This window comes from Bos mutus, chromosome 1 (genome assembly GCF_027580195.1).
Source record: "Bos mutus isolate GX-2022 chromosome 1, NWIPB_WYAK_1.1, whole genome shotgun sequence".
Classification (NCBI taxonomy): domain Eukaryota; kingdom Metazoa; phylum Chordata; class Mammalia; order Artiodactyla; family Bovidae; genus Bos; species Bos mutus.
In genome coordinates this window covers 127366-146123 of record NC_091617.1, presented here as the reverse complement: position 1 = coordinate 146123, position 18758 = coordinate 127366, and the positions used below count along the sequence as shown (strand labels likewise).

Here is an 18758-nt window from a genome sequence, read left to right as displayed (position 1 = left end):
CCTGGAATGGGTCCCCCTTGGACACTCAGGGAGGTCTGTGTAAGGATGCTCCTCATAATAAGAAAAAACAAAAACAAAACATCCAACCTAGAAACAAACTAAATGTCTGTCAGTAGGAACTGCTGGGACTTCCTGAGGGCTCTAGCGGCTAAGACTCTGAACCCTCACTGCAGGGGGCATGGGTTTGATCCTTGGTCAGGCCACATGGCATGGCCAAAAGTCTAACAAAAAAAGAAAAAAGAATTGCTGGTTAAATTACATTGCATTCTTACTAAGAAATGGCAGTTATCAAAAGAAATGCATTGAGTCTATTGAAAGATGTCCAATATTTTAAGAAAGCAAGTAGCAAAAGAGTGTATATAATATGATATTTATAAATACAGACACATGGTGTATATAGACTATATATGAAAGAGTACAATAAAACCTAGAGGTTATTTCTAAGAAACAGAATGAGAGAAAAGGATGAGATATTTTCAATTAATGCTTTTAATGACCAAATGTAAATTTTATAAAGAATTAATCTGGCACCCCACTCCAGTACTATTGCCTGGAAAATCCCATGGAAGGAGGAGCCTGGAAGGCTGCAGTCCATGGGGTCGCTGAGGGTCAGACATGACTGAGCGACTTCACTTTCACTTTTCACTTTCATGCATTGGAGAAGGAAATGGCAACCCACTCCAGTGTTCTTGCCTGGAGAATCCTAGGGACGGGGGAGCCTGGTGGGCTGCCGTCTATGGGGTCACACAGAGTCGGACACGACTGAAGTGACTTAGCAGCAGCAGTCTTCAAAGCACAAAGAAGAACTGATGCAAAGAACTGACTCATTGGAAAAGACCCTGATGCTGGGAAAGATTGAAGGTGGGAAGAGAAGGGGATGACAGAGGATGAGATGGTTGGATGGCATCACTGACTCGATGGACATGAGTCTAAGCAAACTCCAGGAGATGGTAAAGGACAGGGAAGCCTGACATTCTGCAGTCCATGGGGGCAGGGGGCAGGGGCAAAGAGTGAGACACGCCTTAGCAACTGAACAACAACACCCAGGCACAGGTGTAGACGTAAATACAATGGTGAGTAACTTCTTGCTAAAGTCTGACTGGAAGGCTGGATGAAGGCTGAGTTATCCTGGACTGAAAGCACAAAGAAAGCGCTCCAAGAACTATGAGCCCAGATCACACCATGCTACAGCCCTTCGATCCAATCTTCAGTCCCCACGGGTGCCGCTCTCTGATGTAACCATCTGGAACGGCTGACCTGGGGACAGACTGTGGGTGCCATGCTGCTCCGGGGATAAGACTCAAGTTTTTAAAGACTGGTTCATTTAATTAAAAGCACAGCAGGCTACTGAGTACTAAGCAGACAGCATGCATTTCATTAAGGAAGGTCATCTTTCCTGGCACAATCTGATGGAAACCAGGGCAGCAGCGTTCAGAGATAAGAAGCTCACAAGTTGACTTTGCCCCCTTCGGACAAGATTTGGCAAAGAATGACCTGCTCCCTTCTATCAAGGAGGCCAGAGGCTGGCTAGCACATGGGATTCAGCAGATGACAATGAATTTCTGAAAAGATCTATGTGTCCTCAAAAAGGCATTCTATGAACAAGGAGAGAGAAGGGAGGGGAGGGAAGCAGAGAGAAAGAGAGAAAGAAGAAGGGAGGGATGGTGGGAGGGGGGAAAACCTCACCAGCAAAGATGACAATATATTTTTCAATTACAGGATTGTATGTGTGTGTGTGGAGAAGCCTAGGATTTCTTTTCATCATCAATGATTTTGTTTCAGATAAAATTGATGGTTTTTATGTCCAGTATCTTACTGACTTATTTTTTTAAGTGTTTATAGTTTTCTTTGTTTTCAACATTGTGGCGACACTCATTCACGTTAAAACATAGTTTCCTAAGCATTACAAGTGATAACAAGCCAGGGTAGTCTTCTAGTGTAATACATTTCAGAACAGTAGCCTAAATGTTGAGGAAAATCTAAGCTTGTCAATTTCATACAGGCGTGGGTGTGTATGCACACACACAAGCACATGCACACGTGCGCGTGCAACAATTTTAAAGCTGCAGAGCCTCTGTGCTCAGTCTGCTCAGTCATGTCTGACTCTCTGAGACCCCGTGGACTGTAGCCTGCCAGGCTCCTCGATCCATGGAATTTTCCGGGCAAGAATACTGGAGTGGGTTGCTATTTCCTACTCCAGGGGATCTTCCTGACCCAGGGATCGAACTTGAGTCTCCTGCATGGAAGGCAGATTCTTTACCACTGAGCTACCTGGGAAGCCCAGCAGAGTCTACTGGGCTAAAATAATGTAGGCAGCATCTGGAGGTGCCTAAAATTACTCCTGGGAAAATAAGGCTTAACATTTAATGAACTTAAAAGAGCAATACTTTCCTTATAATGTTAATGTCTTATTTTCACTGCTGCACAAATATTTATTGGGGCTTCCCTGGTGGCTCAGAGGGTAAAGCGTCTGCCTGCAATGCAGGAGACCTGGTGGCAGACACTGTCCTGGGCACAGGGTTACAGCAGTGAGCAATCTCAGATACAATAGTCTTTGCATTTTAGTAATCATTGAAATAAAACTGCTAACAGTTAGAAGGTATTATTCTTAGCCCTTTATTTATATGCTCTTTTCATCTTATATTTTTATTACCCCATTTCACAAAGGGACTGAAGCACGGGGAAGATAACTTCCTTGACCAAGTTCTCACAATTCAGACCTACTTACTCTGGAGTCCACCCTTGTAACTACTGAATCTTACTGCTTCTGTAACATGTCTGTGCTGTGCTCAGTTGCTCAATTGTGTCTGACTCTTCGTGGTTTTTTTTAACACACACAACACCAAAGTAAAGTAGGTTGTTGTCATGCCCGACTCTTTTGCGACCCCGTGGACTGCAGCCCAGCAGGCTCTTCTGTCCATGGGATTTCCCGGGCAAGAATATTGGAGTGGGGTGCCATTTCTTTCTCCAGGGGATCTTCCCAACCCAGGGATTGAACCTGTGTCTCCTGCATTGGCAGGAGGATTCTTTACCACTGAGCTACCAGAGAAGCCCTAAAGGAACATAGGCATTTGTCCATAAAGAAGGTGGGCATTCTCGGGGTAATGCGTGCATTCTCTTTTACACACTTTCACTCTGGGCTAAGCCATTAAAATAAAGTGAACAACAGGCAAGAAGAAAGCCTGCAAGTAGGTGATCCTGCCAGTGTGGTCCCTGTGCTGTCTAGGAGAGAAAACAGAGGAGGAAAAGAAAGGAAAATGAAATAAAAATGAAATGGCTATTCAATACATTGGCATCACCGACTCAATGGACATGAGTTTGAGTAAGCTCCGGGAATTGGTGATGGACAGGGAGGCCTGGCGTGCTGCAGTCCATGGGGTCGCAAAGAGTTGCACACGACTGACCAACTGAACTGAACTGAACTGATTCAATACAAAACCTCTATCATAAAGTAAGTAATAAAGTCCTTGATAAAGACTAAATAGATCATTTCAGGGTATGTTCTGCCTTCAAGTATTATCACAAACATGGCCTTGCTGTATTTCATTCTCACCGTATCCTAGTAGGGTAAAGGATCACCCAGACCTTGTTTTACGATATAAGATAAAGAATGTGCTCACAATCTCAGCCACAGGCTGGCTGTTACTGCTTCATTCCAAGCCACGGATATACGCACATTGGACTCTGTTTGGTCCTCTGCATAGCTAGCTACCCTCCAAAAAATGTAGGAAGTCACCCCCCAAACATATAACCTCTCTACGCCCAGCCAACTCATCTATGCCACTGTCTCAGGCATGTTCACAGTAGTGAGAACTAGGTCATTATCTTAAATGTGTTCCAAATAATGGGACTACTCTGAACGTGGAGGTTACAGACTTCCTGACCATTCAATGATGGTATTTCCCAAGTTATATCAAGGAAATTACAAGTAACAGAGCACACTGGGGTCCAAGCGTGCCCTGAAAACCTATAAATCATTGGGAAGAAATACACAAATTCAGAGTTGATGTGAAACATGAGAACAGCTCCGGAAATGCTGTGTCAGGGTCAAACAGGTGGTTAAGTTTGAAGGATACATCTACACTGGGGCTGTTCCAGAGAGGGAGAGATGTTGCCAGACGTCTGCAAGGGTTTCCTGGCCAGTTCATGAACTGTAACCCAGTGAGTTTTGCTGGTGAGTGGTCTGTTTTTAGGAGTTTACAGTCAGTTGGACCATAAAGAAGGCTGAGTGCTGAAGAATTGATGCTTTCGAACTGTGATGCTGGAGATGATTCTTGAGAGTCCTTTGAACAGCAAGGAGATCAAACCAGTCAACCCAAAGGGAAATCAACCCTGAATACTCACTGGAAGGATTGATGCTGAAACTGAACTCCAGTACTCTGGCCACCTGATGGGAAGAGCCGACGCACTGGAAAAGACCCTGATGCTGGGAAAGATTGAGGGCAGGAGAACCGGGTGATAGAGGATGAGATGGTTGGATGGCATCACAGACGCAATGGACGTGAGTCTGAGCAAACTCTTGGAGACAGTGAAAGACAGGGAAACATGGCATGCTGCAGTCCATGGGGTCACAAAGAGTTGGACACGACTCAGCGACTGAACAACAACAGCTGACTCCGACCTGAGGGTTCTCCATCACCATCTGAGATCTGCACCTTAGGATGGAAAGGTGGTTGAGTGAGCAGAGCTGAGATCTACCCAAACTGTCCCAAATCCTGACTTCAGCCCAGAACAATACTGTCACCCTGTCGCCTGGGCAGCAGATAATTCCTCGGAGGACAGGGGTCACCACAGGGGTCTGGCAACCTATGCAGCAGCTCGAGCTTTGCTTTGAAAATGAATCTCTGTAGCAACCTAATGGCAGAAGCCAGCTCAGAAAATTGCCCTTATCTTTGCAGTGAAGTGCCTGCTTCATCTGAGTGAGCTCTCTTTGTATTTCTTTACGCTGATAGTTTGAGTCACCGTCTGAACAAGTAACCACAGATCAGAGGAGGGGGCGGAGGACGTCACAGCGTGTACTCGGGGCAGCTGGAAGAGGAGGGTCACTCCTTGAGGCACAGCATCCTTGTTCCCTGTTGGAACCAAAGGGGGTCCCATTACCCAGCAGCAGGGAGGGTCTCCTCCCCTGGCCAGCTTTCAATTACACACCGATGATTACGATAGCTTCTTCTGCAGCACAAGGAGGGAGTTCCCCCTCTGAAAATGCACTTTCAATCTTTGATGCCAGAAATAAAGTCTAAGGCAACCACCAGTCTCTATGGCAGAACTTATGTGAGGTGACCTCCCCCTGGTGGTGGGCGCTGGTGTTCGAACAGCCCAGGGACTAGTTCTCAGGACACCATCTCCTCTGTCCCTCCACCAGGACCGGCCACAGATACCTTGCTCTTTGGGGGCCCCTAACGGTGGCGCGGTGACAGTTCTTCTTGTTCCTGCTGATGAGACTCTGGATGTCCACCTCATTATCCACATACCCTGGGTGCCCCCTGAAGCAGGAGATGGCAACCCACTCCCATATTTGTGCCTGGAAAATCCCATGGAACAGAGGAGCCTGGCGGGCTACAGTCCAGGGGGTCACAAAAGATTCTGACACGACTCAGCCGACTAAACAACAGCTCTGCGTGCTCAGTGAGAGCTGGGGGATGGAGCAGGGGAGGACATCACTGCACAGGAAATCAGACAAGCGTTGTAACTGGCAGGCTGGGAGAAAATTCTAGTTCTGCCAGTATGTAGTGAGTTCCCCCTTAGGAAACCTCAGCACCTCTCTGAGCCTTGATTCCTCCCTGCAGAAATGAAGAAAGCTTGAGCCCAAGGTTCTTTCTGCCATGGTTCTGTAGCTGTGCCCAGAATCTGATACCCAGTTGCCACAGGATTCTATGTGCTGATTAGCTTCACAAAGGCAGCAGAAAGATGTTGTCATCTATAAAATGGGCAAATACAGTATCTATCACAGAAGGTTGTAAGAAGGATGAGTAGGCTTCCCTGGTGGCTCAGACAGTAAAGAATCCACCTGCAATGTTGGGTTGGGAAGATTCCCCTGGAGAAAGGGATGGCTATCCACTCCAGTATTCTTGCCTGGAGAATCCCACAAACAGAGAAGCCTGGAAGGCTACAGGACATAGGGCTGCAAAGAGTCAGACACAACTGAGCAACTAGGCTCAAGAAGGATGAAATTTAACGATGTACATAAAATATTTGGCCAACAGTAAGCACTAACAGGGTGTTTATCACAAACTGTATAATTACTAAGTACGTATATAATAGATCACTCAAACTTCAGATGAAAGAAGGGACTACTAGTAACCTTCCTGGGATGAGATGGGCAAACTGGAGCATACGGTCACCCTGTCAATAATAAATGACTATCAGGGGATCTGGAAAAGCCCCTAGTAATGGATAAACTTTTAAAAAAAGAAAAGTTCCACTCAAGTGTTCTGGCTTTGTAAGGATAAACCTTTGGCAAACTCTCAAATGGCAACTGGACAGAATTGGCTGTGGGGTCAAGTAGAGTGTCTCTGACACAGGTTCCTCTTGGAGCAATGAAATTTCCAAGACCAATTACAGACACAAGCCTTAAGTGACTGAAATTGACCTTCTCTCTTCCACAAACCGGCAGACAGGCTTCCCAGGGACCACTGCAGGGTAAGGCAGGAGTGTGGGGATGGGGAAGCCAGAATGTCACCCCCTAAGTATGCCTCTTCAACATAAAAGTTATTTGGGGCTGAAGGCAGTTACGAAACACATATGCCGGAAACCTCCATCTTCCCTCTCTTTCCTGCCTGAAGGTAGGACATAAATGACCCTCTTAATGGAGATGTTCCAGACTTTCATGGAGGAGTGTGCCAACGTGCCCATCAGCTTCCTCCCATGAACTGACTTCCCTGCAGTGAGCTGGAAGCCTGAAACGGCTTCCCTCCCTCCTACCGTTTCTCTTATCAATTTATTCTTTGTTGAAGAGGCTGTACAAGCCGAGTTCTAAGTCTCTACGTTGTCGTGCTGAGGGTTCTCCCCCCTGATGCATGCTGCACTCATTAATAACTGTTTTTCTCTTGAAATCCATCTTTTTCTTAAAGAGTCACAGCTGAAAACCTAGGACAGGCAGAGGCAGGGTTCTGTCTCCCCTACAGGCGCGAGGCTGGAAAGCCAGATGGAAGAGAAGTAGAGTCACGGTCACACGAGGGAACATTCTGTTGCTGAGCCAGTTCCTGCTGGGGAAATCCTACGGGGCAGCAAGGGGCAAAGGGGCCGCACTCCACCGACGGAAGAGCTGGAAGCAACCTCACTGAGCTGGTCCAGCTCAACCTGCTCACTTCATAGATGAAGCGGCGGAGGTCTGGGTGCACATCTTGCCCAAGGGCAGGTGGTTTGTTATGGATCTGTTAAGCCCTTGCATGTGTGTGTGTGTATGTGTGCTCAGTTGTGCCCAGCTCTTTGCGAGCACATGGGCTGTAGCCCGCCACGCTCGTCTCTCCATGGGATTCTCCAGGCAAGGATAATGGAGTGGGTTGCCATTTCCTTCTCCAATGCATGAAAGTGAAAAAATGAAAGTGAAGTCGCTCAGTCGTGTCTGACTCTTAGCGACCCCATGGACTGCAGCCTACCAGGCCCCTCCGTCCATGGGGTTTTCCAGGCAAGAGCACTGGAGTGGGGTGCCATCACCTTCTCCGACTTACAGAGCATATACAATTAAAAAAAACAATCACGTGTCCTCCCTTGCTGGCCTGTGAGCACCAGGAGGAAGGCTGCTATCTGTCATTCACCGAGGGCTGTGACCTCTCACACTGACCTCACCGAGACTATGGGGGTGGGGTTACTGTCCTCCTTCTGCAACTGGGCAGACTGGGGGCCTGGGGATGTTGACTGACTCATCTAGGGTCCTATACAGGGCCCTGCCACCAGCACAGTGCTCAGAACACAGCAGGCCCTGAGAAACACGTGTTAAAATGAATATGCCCTTTGACTAGACGAATTCTCTGCCACCCATCTGAAGTGACTCATGGAAAAGTCATGCGTAACAGGAAAAATAAGGAAACAAACCAAATATCTACCAATAGGGGCTGGTTAAACAAAGTATAGTATGTGTGCAATGGAATACTATGCAGCAGGAAAAAATGAGACCTTTCTGTGTACCATTATAGAAACATCTCCGAGCTATACCGTTATGTGGGGAAAACATAAAGATACAGAACAGTAAGCAAATATGCAACTTTAGTGTGTCAAGGAGAAAGAGATGAAAGTCTAGTGAAATACCTATGTTATATTCAAATATGCATATAGAAACTCTGGAAGCAGAAAATTTACCAAAAATCATAGTTAATTTTTAGAGGACTGGCTATCAAGATTGGAGAAAGACTTTTCACTATATACCTTTTAATACTTTCTGGGTTTTGAACAATGTGAATGTATTACTACATTCAAAAAATTTTTTTAAATGTATTAAAATGTATAAACTCAATGACAATAATAAAAATAAAATTCAAACAATATATTACCTAAAAAAATACTTGTTGAACGAGTGAATGAATGAATGACTGAAGGAAGGAGTGAATGAGTTGAATGAATGAATAAATGAGTGAAGTGATGGAGCCAGGATTTAAATCCAGGTCTGTCTGGCTCCAGCACCCAGGTACTGCCTTCTGCTTGAACTCATGAATGTCATCAGGACTGCAACTGATGTACCAAAAGCACTCAAATATATCTGTTAAACATAAATGGCTGAGAGAATAATAGAGTTGTAATTCATCGGAACCTCAGTTTCCTGTGGATAAAAGAACTTTACTCATAGAGCTATCCTAGGGATGAAATAAGATGTGAAAGATATGAAAAATTCACGTGCATTACTGCATACTGTAAGATGATTCCAGAACAGGCTTTGGAGTTGGCTAAAACCAGTTTTGTGCAATGTAGGAGACTGGGATTTGATCCCTGGGCCAGGAAGATCCCCTGAAAAAGGGGATCTATTCCAGTATTCTTGCCTGGAGAATTCCATGGACAGGAGTTTGGTGAGCTACAGTCCATGGGGTCGCAAAGAGTCTGAAATGATTGAGCAATTAACACGAAAGCAGGTTTGCATCACAGGGCCAGCACTTACTATGTGACCTGGGACAGGTTACTTGGCCTCTCCTGGCCTCAGTTTTCACATCTGTAGAATGGGAATAATAGTACCAATTTCATAGAGTTCTTGTAAAATGATGAAATGGTATATATTACACAGAAAGCAATTCACGTAAATGAACAGAAACTATTTTATTATCAGTAAGGTAAAGCAGAAAATTTAACAAAAATGATAAAGGTGACAAAGTAAAACAAGCTATTGTTGAATTAAAAAAAAAAAAAAACTCCAATATTAGCTTTCTGAATCCAATAACATTTTTGTCTTTTAATTCTGAATTCAGGCCAACCTCAAACACCTTGTTCTCTGGTGTTAATTATGATTACACATGGGAACTACATATTGCACCTGCTGAAATCAGTAATGAAAGGAAAAGTACTGAGCCTTCCCAATGTTTAAAAAAAAAAGCTTTAGTTTCCTGAACATTCAGTTCAGAAGTATATGGACTGACAGCTGTTGCTGTAAACCTATCAATCAGGTATTTTATTTACATTAAGTAGTGCAGTCTAAAATCGCATTCTTTTATAGTATTATAGGTTCGATCCCTGGATCAGGAAGATTCCCCTGAAGAAGGGAATGGCATCCCACTCCGGTATGGCCATGGTAGAGCCCATCACTGCTCAGAGCGACTTCCCTTTCACTTTTCACTTTCATGCACTGGAGAAGGAAATGGCAACCCACTCCAGTGTTCTTGCCTGGAGAATCCCAGGGACAGGGGAGCCTGGTGGGCTACTGTCTATGGGGTCACACAGAGTTGGACACGACTGAAGTAACTTAGCAGCAGCAGCAGCAGCTCAGAGGACAGAGCAGAGTCACTTACAGTTTCATTAAGTGCCAGCGTCTCCATGTGCTGATTAGTATTTACAAAGGACAAAATTCTCTGTCGCAACTGAATTGTATTTTGAATGACTAGCACTCCTCAGCCCTTGAAACGGGTCCTAACAATTGTGTGCAGAAAACATACACTGAGGAGGCGACTCCCCAGCCCACCCCCAACACACACTGACGTGCACAAGCACCATCACCGTGACAGGAGAGGGGCCGGCACAGAACAGGGGGTGGCCTGTAGGCAAAAAGAATGGACCGTGTCATCTGCTGGCCTTTTTAAAAGGAGTAGAGCCTGAAATATAAACACTGGAATCAAACAGCCTCTGCTTCAGCTGTTCTATCACAAAGCCTTTTTTTTTTCCGGTTCTCTTACGTAATTGTCTTGGGGCTTGAAATGTCTGTAGTTGCTGACAAGAGTCCTGAAAACGACTGCACTGAAGAAGACGTGCTTTGAGCACTGAATGAAGGGTGCTGACGGGTTGAGCTGAAAAGGGGATCGAATGCTTGTGAGGGAGGGGAACAGGGAGGAGAGATCAAAAGAACCTTGTGGATGTTAATATACTCTCTGTTTGTTTATACATGAGCCAGAAATTCTGAAATTAGGGAAACGGTGGATAACTGTAAACTTTGCACGTATGTAATAGGTGGGCTTTTCTTAAACTTAGAACATTCTGAACTTTCCCAAATAAACTAAAGCATACAATATTGGCTTAAGATCTCTCCACACTTGAGGAGGTTTACGGGGAAAGGTGAGGTCGGTTCAAGTCTGAGAAAGCCGATGACACTAGGCTGAGAAGTGCCAATGGTCTGTGCAGGTGGGGGTGCCACACTGCAACGGAGCCCAACTGTCAACTCTGCTTCCGGAGTGTCACATTTGACAGCACGCTGCCACAAACTGACTCGGGACAGGCACAGACAGCTACATGGCCAAGCACATAACAGCCGCACAAGTGGAAACCACGCACTTCAGCTGTGCCACTTGGGATCTCCCCAACGTTTCAATCATCAGATCACTGCTGAGTGACAACTTGTTTACTACCAAACTACAGGCTTCGGGAGGACAAGTCTGGGATCTGATGTCTGGTGGAGAGAATCCTGTGGACAGAGGAGCCTGGTGGGCTGCCCTCTATGGGGTCGCACGGAGTCGGACACGACTGAAGTGACTTAGCAGCAGCAGGAGAGCGAGCAGCAGCACAAGTGGATGAGGACGGCGGCCAGGCAAGGCAAGCCCATGTTCAAGGAGGTGTTCTTGTTCTTGTCCCAAAGGCTGGGCTCCTTGTCCCAAAGGCTGGGCTCTCGGGCTGATGACCAGTCACCCTGCTTTACAGCCACGAGGTCAAATGGCGCTTAGGAGAAGGGAGGCCCCAGAGCATGGCCCTGACTCTCATTTTGGACTGGAGGAGACCAAGCACAGATCTGGCTGAGAGTGGAACCAGTGATCAATGACTCAAGGATATGTTCATGATATGACAACGATTCTGGTCAGGCTAGACCCCTTTTGGCTAGACAATGATCCTCAATCTTGTCTCCCAATTAGAATCACCTTGGGGAGTCTCCCAGGCCAAGACTCCCAGGATGAGACTGGAGTTGGTCTGGAGGGGCTTGGGCACAGGCGTTTCGCGAGCTGCTCAGGGGCTTTCACTAATAAAAAGAATTTAAGGACACCACTCCAACTCCTTTCATGACCATCAGGATATTTCATGTTTTTAAAGGAAAGTTATGGCAGTATCCGGAGAAGGCAATGGCAACCCACTCCAGTACTCTTTCCTGGAAGATCCCATGGACAGAGGAGCCTGGTGGGCTACAGTCCATGGGGTCGCTGGGAGTCGGACACGACTGAGCGACTTCACTTTGACTTTTCACTTTCATGCATTGGAGAAGGAAATGGCAACCCACTCCAGTGTTCTTGCCTTGAGAATCCCAGGGACAGAGCAGCCTGGTGGGCTTCCATCTATGGGGTCGCACAGAGTCAGACATGACTGGGGTGACTTAGCAGCAGCAGCAGCAGCATGGCAGTATCACAAATCTTACATGGGCATTTGTTTTAAGAAAGGTGAGTTTATTCACTAGGAGAGTGAATTTTTCTATGATTAGCATTATCCAAATTAGCCTTTCGATCAAATATACATTCATGGCTCAGACAACATGGTGTTCGTTTCCATTACTCTATGGAACCATCTCTACTGCCTGGAAACTAACAATATTATGTGAGAACTCTAAACCTCTGGTTAGCTTGGTGACAACTAACTGAACTCTTATTCCAGGGAACCAGCCAACCGCTGCCAACAATCCAAAGCACAGGTAATTACTGGTGCAAAGCACAGCTCTGCTTTCTCAGTAAAAAGCAAAAAGGTTCACAAAAAGAATACGGCAGTGGAATATGCTAAGCAAACATTTGTACAACAGAAAAATAATCTTATTTTAATAAAAGTTTTCATTTATTTGTAATGGTGTGAATCTCTCTAATATATTACTTGAAGTGACTAATATTATTTGAAATTAATGATGATATGGCTTCATTTTTTAGATAAACAATTAATGAACATGTTGATTATAAATAATTTACAATACTGGATGATGATCCAGCTAACAAAAATACATTTTACACATCAGATCCAACTGTGATAGCTAGAAAATGGGCTTCCAATATTAACTCGCTAATGAAATGATGTTAGTTGCTCAGTCCTGTCTGACAATTTGCAACCCCATGGACTGTCGCCTGCCAGTCTCCTCAGTCCAGGGAATTCTCCAGGCAAGAATACTGGAGTGGGTTGCCATTCCCTTCTTCAGGGGACCTTCCCAACCCAGGGATTGAACCCTGGATCTCCTGCATCGCAGGTGGTTTCTTTACTGTCTGTGCCACCAGGAAATGAACTGATAGTTCAGGTCAATTTCTTTCTTTCCTTTAAGATGAAGGTCAGAGAATGACATGAACACATGGGAAAAACACTGACACAGCCTTTTTCCTTCACATCACCTGCCACCCTCTGGATGCCTGTTTCCCCCAAATTCATAGATTGATGTCCTCCTCCTCGAAGATGATGGTATCAGCTATTGAGAGGTCATTAAGGATCATGAGGGTGGGGCCCTCATAATGGGATTAGTGCCCTTGTAAGAGACCCCACAGAGCTCTCTCCTCCCTTCCACCGCATGAAGGCACCAAGGTGCCTACAACCCACAAGAGGGCCCTCAGCCAGCCATGCTGGCCTCCACAACTGTGTGAAATAAGTTCCTGTTGTTTAGAAGCCACCAGTCTGTGGTATTTTGTTACAGTAGCTTTAACGGGTTAAGACACTGTCACTCACCCAGGTGACCCTCCAACAGACTAGGTAAAGATACCCATGTGGCCAGACTACCAGCACAAAGGGGACCTCTGTGGGCAACACAGTTAACAGTCTGCCTACTCAAGGGTCAGACACCGCCGACCTCAAGTAGAATCACATTTTCACTACAGCACCCCAAGGTGACATTCCAAAATGATAAAGTTGTCCAACTGAAATCTCAGAAGCCGCATCTTCCCACCTGGAGGGGTGGTGTTGGCTAAATGAGAGACTAGCTTTCTACTGGAAGGCTCTCCAGTGGTCTGAAGGACCCTGTAGATGGGCAACCAAGGCACAGAGCTCCCCCAGCCCACATTCGGAGGCTCCTGAGCCCCGAATGGAGAAGAGAGCAAGGTTTCCAACCCCACCAACCTAGTGCAAACACCTGGCCAGCTCTCCTGACAACCCAAGCTAAGATCCTCACAAGGGGCCTCCTTGCTGCCTCTCCTGCCCACCCAACCTTCTTCCCCAAAGCCATTCTCCAGCTAGCTTTTAATTAGAACAGGACCCGAAACCCTCCCAGGGCTTCCCAGGCTCCCAAAGAACAGTTCCCTGGCTGCATCCAACCTCGGCCACCACCACCACCCTCACTGGGCCCTGGAAAGGCCTTCGTTCATCCCTGCACTGGAACTTTCACATCTGCTATGCCCGCTGCCTGGATGCCCACCACACAACATCTACATGAGGAGCTTCTTCCTGCCAGCCACATCCAAGCAGTGCAGAGTGGCCTTCTGGGGCCACTCGGTGAAAAATGGGCTGCAGGCTGACTCTCTGCAGGTCCTCTTTACCGGCACTGATCCCAGAGCTGTGTTCTGCCCCCTCCACCTTCTCTGAGCCTGACCCCACCTACCAGCTGCATTGCTTGGAGTCCCCAGCCTCCTGGCTGCCAGCTTGGTTCTGCCAATGATATCAGAAAGCTGGGGCAAGCTGAGGTACTTCTTAACCTGCAGCTCGCTGCTTCACCACCTCAGTTCCATCCCTCTATGTCTGTAGCTCCTGCCAGAAGGTTCCTCCCCTAAGGTCCCAGCAACAGGACTTCCCTCCATCCAACACTCTCTGCTGATTGCCTCAGTCCTGCCCCCACCAACCGGTTCTTCATTACACCTCCGGAACCACCGCAGTGTCCCTGCTAGGCTCTGGTTGGCACGGCCTCCCTGTCCTCTCCTCGGCCACTCCCTATCACATCAGCCTGATTCCCACCTGTGCACCCCCTTTTTAAAACTGTCTCCCCCTTCCTCAGCCTCTGCTAGAACATAAGCAGAAAGCTCATCGTGTTCGCCACTCTGTACACTAGGCCTAAAACAGCACCTGAAGCACAGGAAGCATTCGCTAAACAGTAAAAGAATAAATGAATGGTGTCTCTGCTCAAAACAGTACCTTGTGAGTGAGCCTTTCTCCAATTGTTTTCTGGTAAACGATCTCCCCTCCCCATCTCCTAAGGCCAATTTTTTTCCTATAGTACCATCACCTCCTGACCTATTTCATATATATTTGTTTATTGTCTTGTTTTCCCAACAAAAATGCCAGTCCTGAAGGCAGGAAGGCTCTTTTCTTCACTGCTGTGCCCTCAGAGCCTAGAACAGTGAGTGCCTGGCTCAAAGCAGAATCTCTACCCATTTGTTAAAGTGAAGAGCTTGCAAGGTGGGCAACATTTCAGATGCAGCAATTTGAGGATGGTCTCTGACACAGGGAAGACTGCAAAACTATGAGACTGCTAGGCACACAAGCGGCATCTTGTATGATCTAATCTTGCTCCTTTGGCATGACAGCCTAGAACCGGTAAGAAAGAGACTCCATATGCTGACAGACCTCAGCCTCAAGAGAAAAGGTTTTAGAGTAAAAGGAGTTAGACCCTGTATTTGTGCCAACTGTAGCTTTAGAAACCATGCATGGACCCTTATCTAAGCACATAACACTGGACATCCTTTCTGAGAGTAGATGGGCCTGTACCTGATAAACACATGGGTCTTAAGGGCACCATTCTCTGTTCCAATGGTGTCCCTCTTGGCAGCCGCCTTCAACTCCAGCTCACTGACAGTTAACTGCGGACTCAGAGCCAAGCATCCGAAAGCAGCACTTTCTTTGATAGCTGCTCCCCTAATGGGGCATCTCTCTCAAAGGCAGACTTTATCCTGCAACGCTGGCCGAGGTACACATTTTATTCTGCACATTGATTGCAGATCAGAAATAAATCCCTCCTCCCTACCACCATCTGTTACTCATACCTGCCCCCTCACTCTCCAACGTGTCTAAAATGTGGGGATCTGGAGGGGAAAATAAAAACAGAGAACAAAATCCAATTCCCCCTTTACTGACTGTCCCCTGCCCGCCCCCCACCCCCTTTCAGGGAGCGGGATTCCAGACTAACTATCCTCAAGGCCTAGCAAATGGCCCCTTCCCCCCAACACCATTCGGCCAAAACTGGCCAAGCGCTGGATAAAGAGCCACCGCGGCTCCTCACCCAAACATTGGCTTTCCTTCCTAGGCGTACAGATTGAGAATGCGGAGACACCTTCCTATTTATGTATAGTGAGTCAACGACGCGCGGATAAATGTCTCTGTTTCCTCCTCCCTATGAATGAAGCGACCCCTCCTCAAAGGAGTTAAGTAAAGTGCCCGGAACGACCCCAGCCTCAGGGTGAGGGTACGCGCATCCCCGGCCATCTGGGCAGCTAATTCATGCTCCGATCGTCTCCTGCTATGTCGCCCCTCTAACTCACCCCAGTTCACACCCGGGGGCGAAGGGCAGGGGCGTCGCTGGGAGGTGGTTACCAGCCAGCCTAGGTGAAAGGCAAACCCCTATGAAGATCCCCACCTTGGGCGGGCAGCGCGCGGCCCGGCAGGTGCTAGGGGACCCGGGATCTCGGGGAGGGCGCTCCCACCCCAGCCGGGACAGAGAGGGACCGAGGCAGGGTGGCCGGGGACATCGCTGCGTTCTTCCGCCGGCGATCCGGCTTGGAAGAGGCTGCCCCGGGCCGGCCCCGGACCTCGGCGCCGCCTCGTCCCGGCAACAAGTGTCCGCCCTCCGCCCGACGGGCCGCCGCGCCCGGCCCTCACCCGGCACAGGCCGTCCACGAACACGCGCGGGTCCAGGTGGCAGGCGATGGTGGCGCTGGGCAGGTCTTGCAGGTCCACCTCCTCCATCATCTCGCAGTCAATGAAGCTCCAGTCGCTGCCGCCCTCGTCGGGCCCGGCCGCCCCCGAGAACGCCGCGAAGGGCCGCAGCGCGTACCCTGGTTGCGCTCGCGCCTCGGCCGCCGCCCCGAGCCGGGGCCCGGTGGAGCTGTCCTCCATGACCCCGCGCCCGCGCGGCCCCACGCGGGATCCTCGCGCGCCTCTCTGGTCCGCCGCCTCGGGGCTCGCGTCGCAGCCGGCGGTGCTCACCGCGGCTCCAGGAGAGCGCCCGGCCCCGCCCGCCGCCTTTCCTTTCGGGGGCCCCGGCCACCGAGGGCAGAGCTACGGCGGAGACAGCCGCGGGCCCTTTAAGGCCGGCCCACGTGGGTTATTGTCCCGGTGGCCGTCCAGCAGAGGAAGCCAATAGAAGAGCGCGATTTCCCTCACGTGATCTGCAGGCTGCCGCCCTCAGTCTGAAGCCTCAGAGAGGCCATGTTGGTTAGGGGCCAAGAGCTCCTTCCCCAGTTCCGCTTTTCTGACAGCGGACGCCAGCCCAAGGCGCCGGGCAGTGTCTTGCGCACAGGGATGACAGCTAGAGCGGCAGCGCTTCTGTGGGTCCCATCTGGTGACGTTTTTGAGGCTCAGAGGCCAACTTTGGGGGATTTAAGCGAGATATAGCCCTGGCTGCTGCCGTTGGCAAGTGGTTAAATGCTTACCGTATATTGTCAGATATAGGCGCAATAAGGTATTGAACCAGACCCCGATTAACAATACCCTCCTTTTAGATTTTTAGCTTATTAGTCATTATATCATTGTTCACAGAAGTAGTCTTTGAATTACTGCTATGAACCGAGTTCCTGCGTGCGTGCTAAGTCGCTTCAGTGGTGTCTGACTGCATCCCTATGGACTGCCAGCCTCCTCTGTCCAAGGGATTGGCCAGGCAAGAATACCGGGAATACCGGAGTGAGTTGCCCTGCCCTCCTCCAGGGGACCTTCCCCAACCAGGGATGGAACCCAAATCTCTTTGCGTCTCCAGAATTGGCAGGCAGGTTCTTTACTGCTAGCGCCACCTGAGAAGCCAGGTGTACAGTAGGAGATAACAAAAGCAACAAAATCTTGGTCCTTGCCTTTGGGGAGTTTATGGACGCGGGAAAAAAAGGTCTTTAAATAAGTCTCTTTCTCCCTCTCCCCCCGCCCCCTCCCCCTTTATTACAAAATAGGTAGAATTTCTTCACCGTAAAGGGCAATGTGGTTCAGTGAAAATTTGGGTCTAAAGAAAATCCCATGGACGGAGGAGCCTGGGAGGCTGCAGTCCATGAGGTCGCTAAAAGTCGGACACGACTGAGCGACTTCACTTTGACTTTTCACTTTCGTGCATTGGAGAAGGAAATGGCAACCCACTCCAGTATTCTTGCCTGGAGAATCCCAGGGACGGCGGAGCCTGGTGGGCTGCCCTCTGTGGGGTTGCACAGAGTTGGACACGACTGAAGCGACTTAGTAGCAGCAGCAGCAGCAGCAAAGTCTAGCTTTGCCCTTAATTACTTGGAAGAGTAGCCTGGATTTCAGTTTCCTCATCTGAAAAATAAGATCATATATGGCAAGTATCCTGTAAGGGCGCAATAAGTGGGATTTCTGTCTAGAGGTCTTTGGAAGATGTGAAATTAGACCTGTACTTTCTCCTAAAGCAAGCCTACCCTCTAGTTTGAAACTGTAAGTGATTATAATAAAAAAAGTTCATCCAACTGACAAGTGAGATTTGTTCAGAACCTGGCCTGTGCTGTGATTGCTATTTTTACAGCCTCAGTGCAGTTCATGCCCTCTAGGAGTTTAAATCCAAGAGGAACAGTGATACACATGGCAGAGACAGCTTATAAAATAGAATGTCATTTGAAGGTCTCGAGAAATTGGACCGATCACATATTGCTGGTGAGAATGTAAAATGATGTAGCCATTTTAGAAAAAAAATTGGCAGTTACTCAAAAACTTAAACACACAGTTGTCACCTGACTGAGTAGTTGCTCTCTTGTGTATAGACCCATGAAAAATGGGAGTATGTGTCCACACAGAAGTTTACACAGGAAGGTTCATAGCCCTATTATTCACAATAGCAAAAAAAGTAGAAATAACCCGAATGTTCATCAAATGATGAATGGGTAAACCAGATGTAGATCCATGCAATGGAATATTATTCAACCATAAAAAGAGATGTACTGATTCATGTACATTCATGTACAACATGAATGAACATTGAAAACATGATAATGAAAGAAGCCAGTCACAAAAGTCCAGCTACTCTATGTTTCCCTTAATATGAAGTGTCCATGCATGCGTACTAAGTCACTTCAGTGGTGTCCAACTCTTTGTGACCCCGTGGACTGTGGCTCGCC

General features: G+C 47.9%; 1 protein-coding gene across 1 annotated transcript in view; it reads right to left on the bottom strand.

Moving 5' to 3' along the window:
* Positions 1 to 16715, bottom strand: part of RCAN1 (regulator of calcineurin 1) — a 119827-nt gene extending 103112 nt beyond the window's left edge. The window contains exon 1 of the mRNA XM_070365155.1: positions 16315 to 16715. Coding sequence (XP_070221256.1) covers positions 16315 to 16551 — 237 coding nt within the window. The 5' untranslated portion in view covers positions 16552 to 16715. The remainder of the gene's footprint in view (positions 1 to 16314) is intronic.
* Positions 16716 to 18758: the final 2043 nt, after the last annotated feature.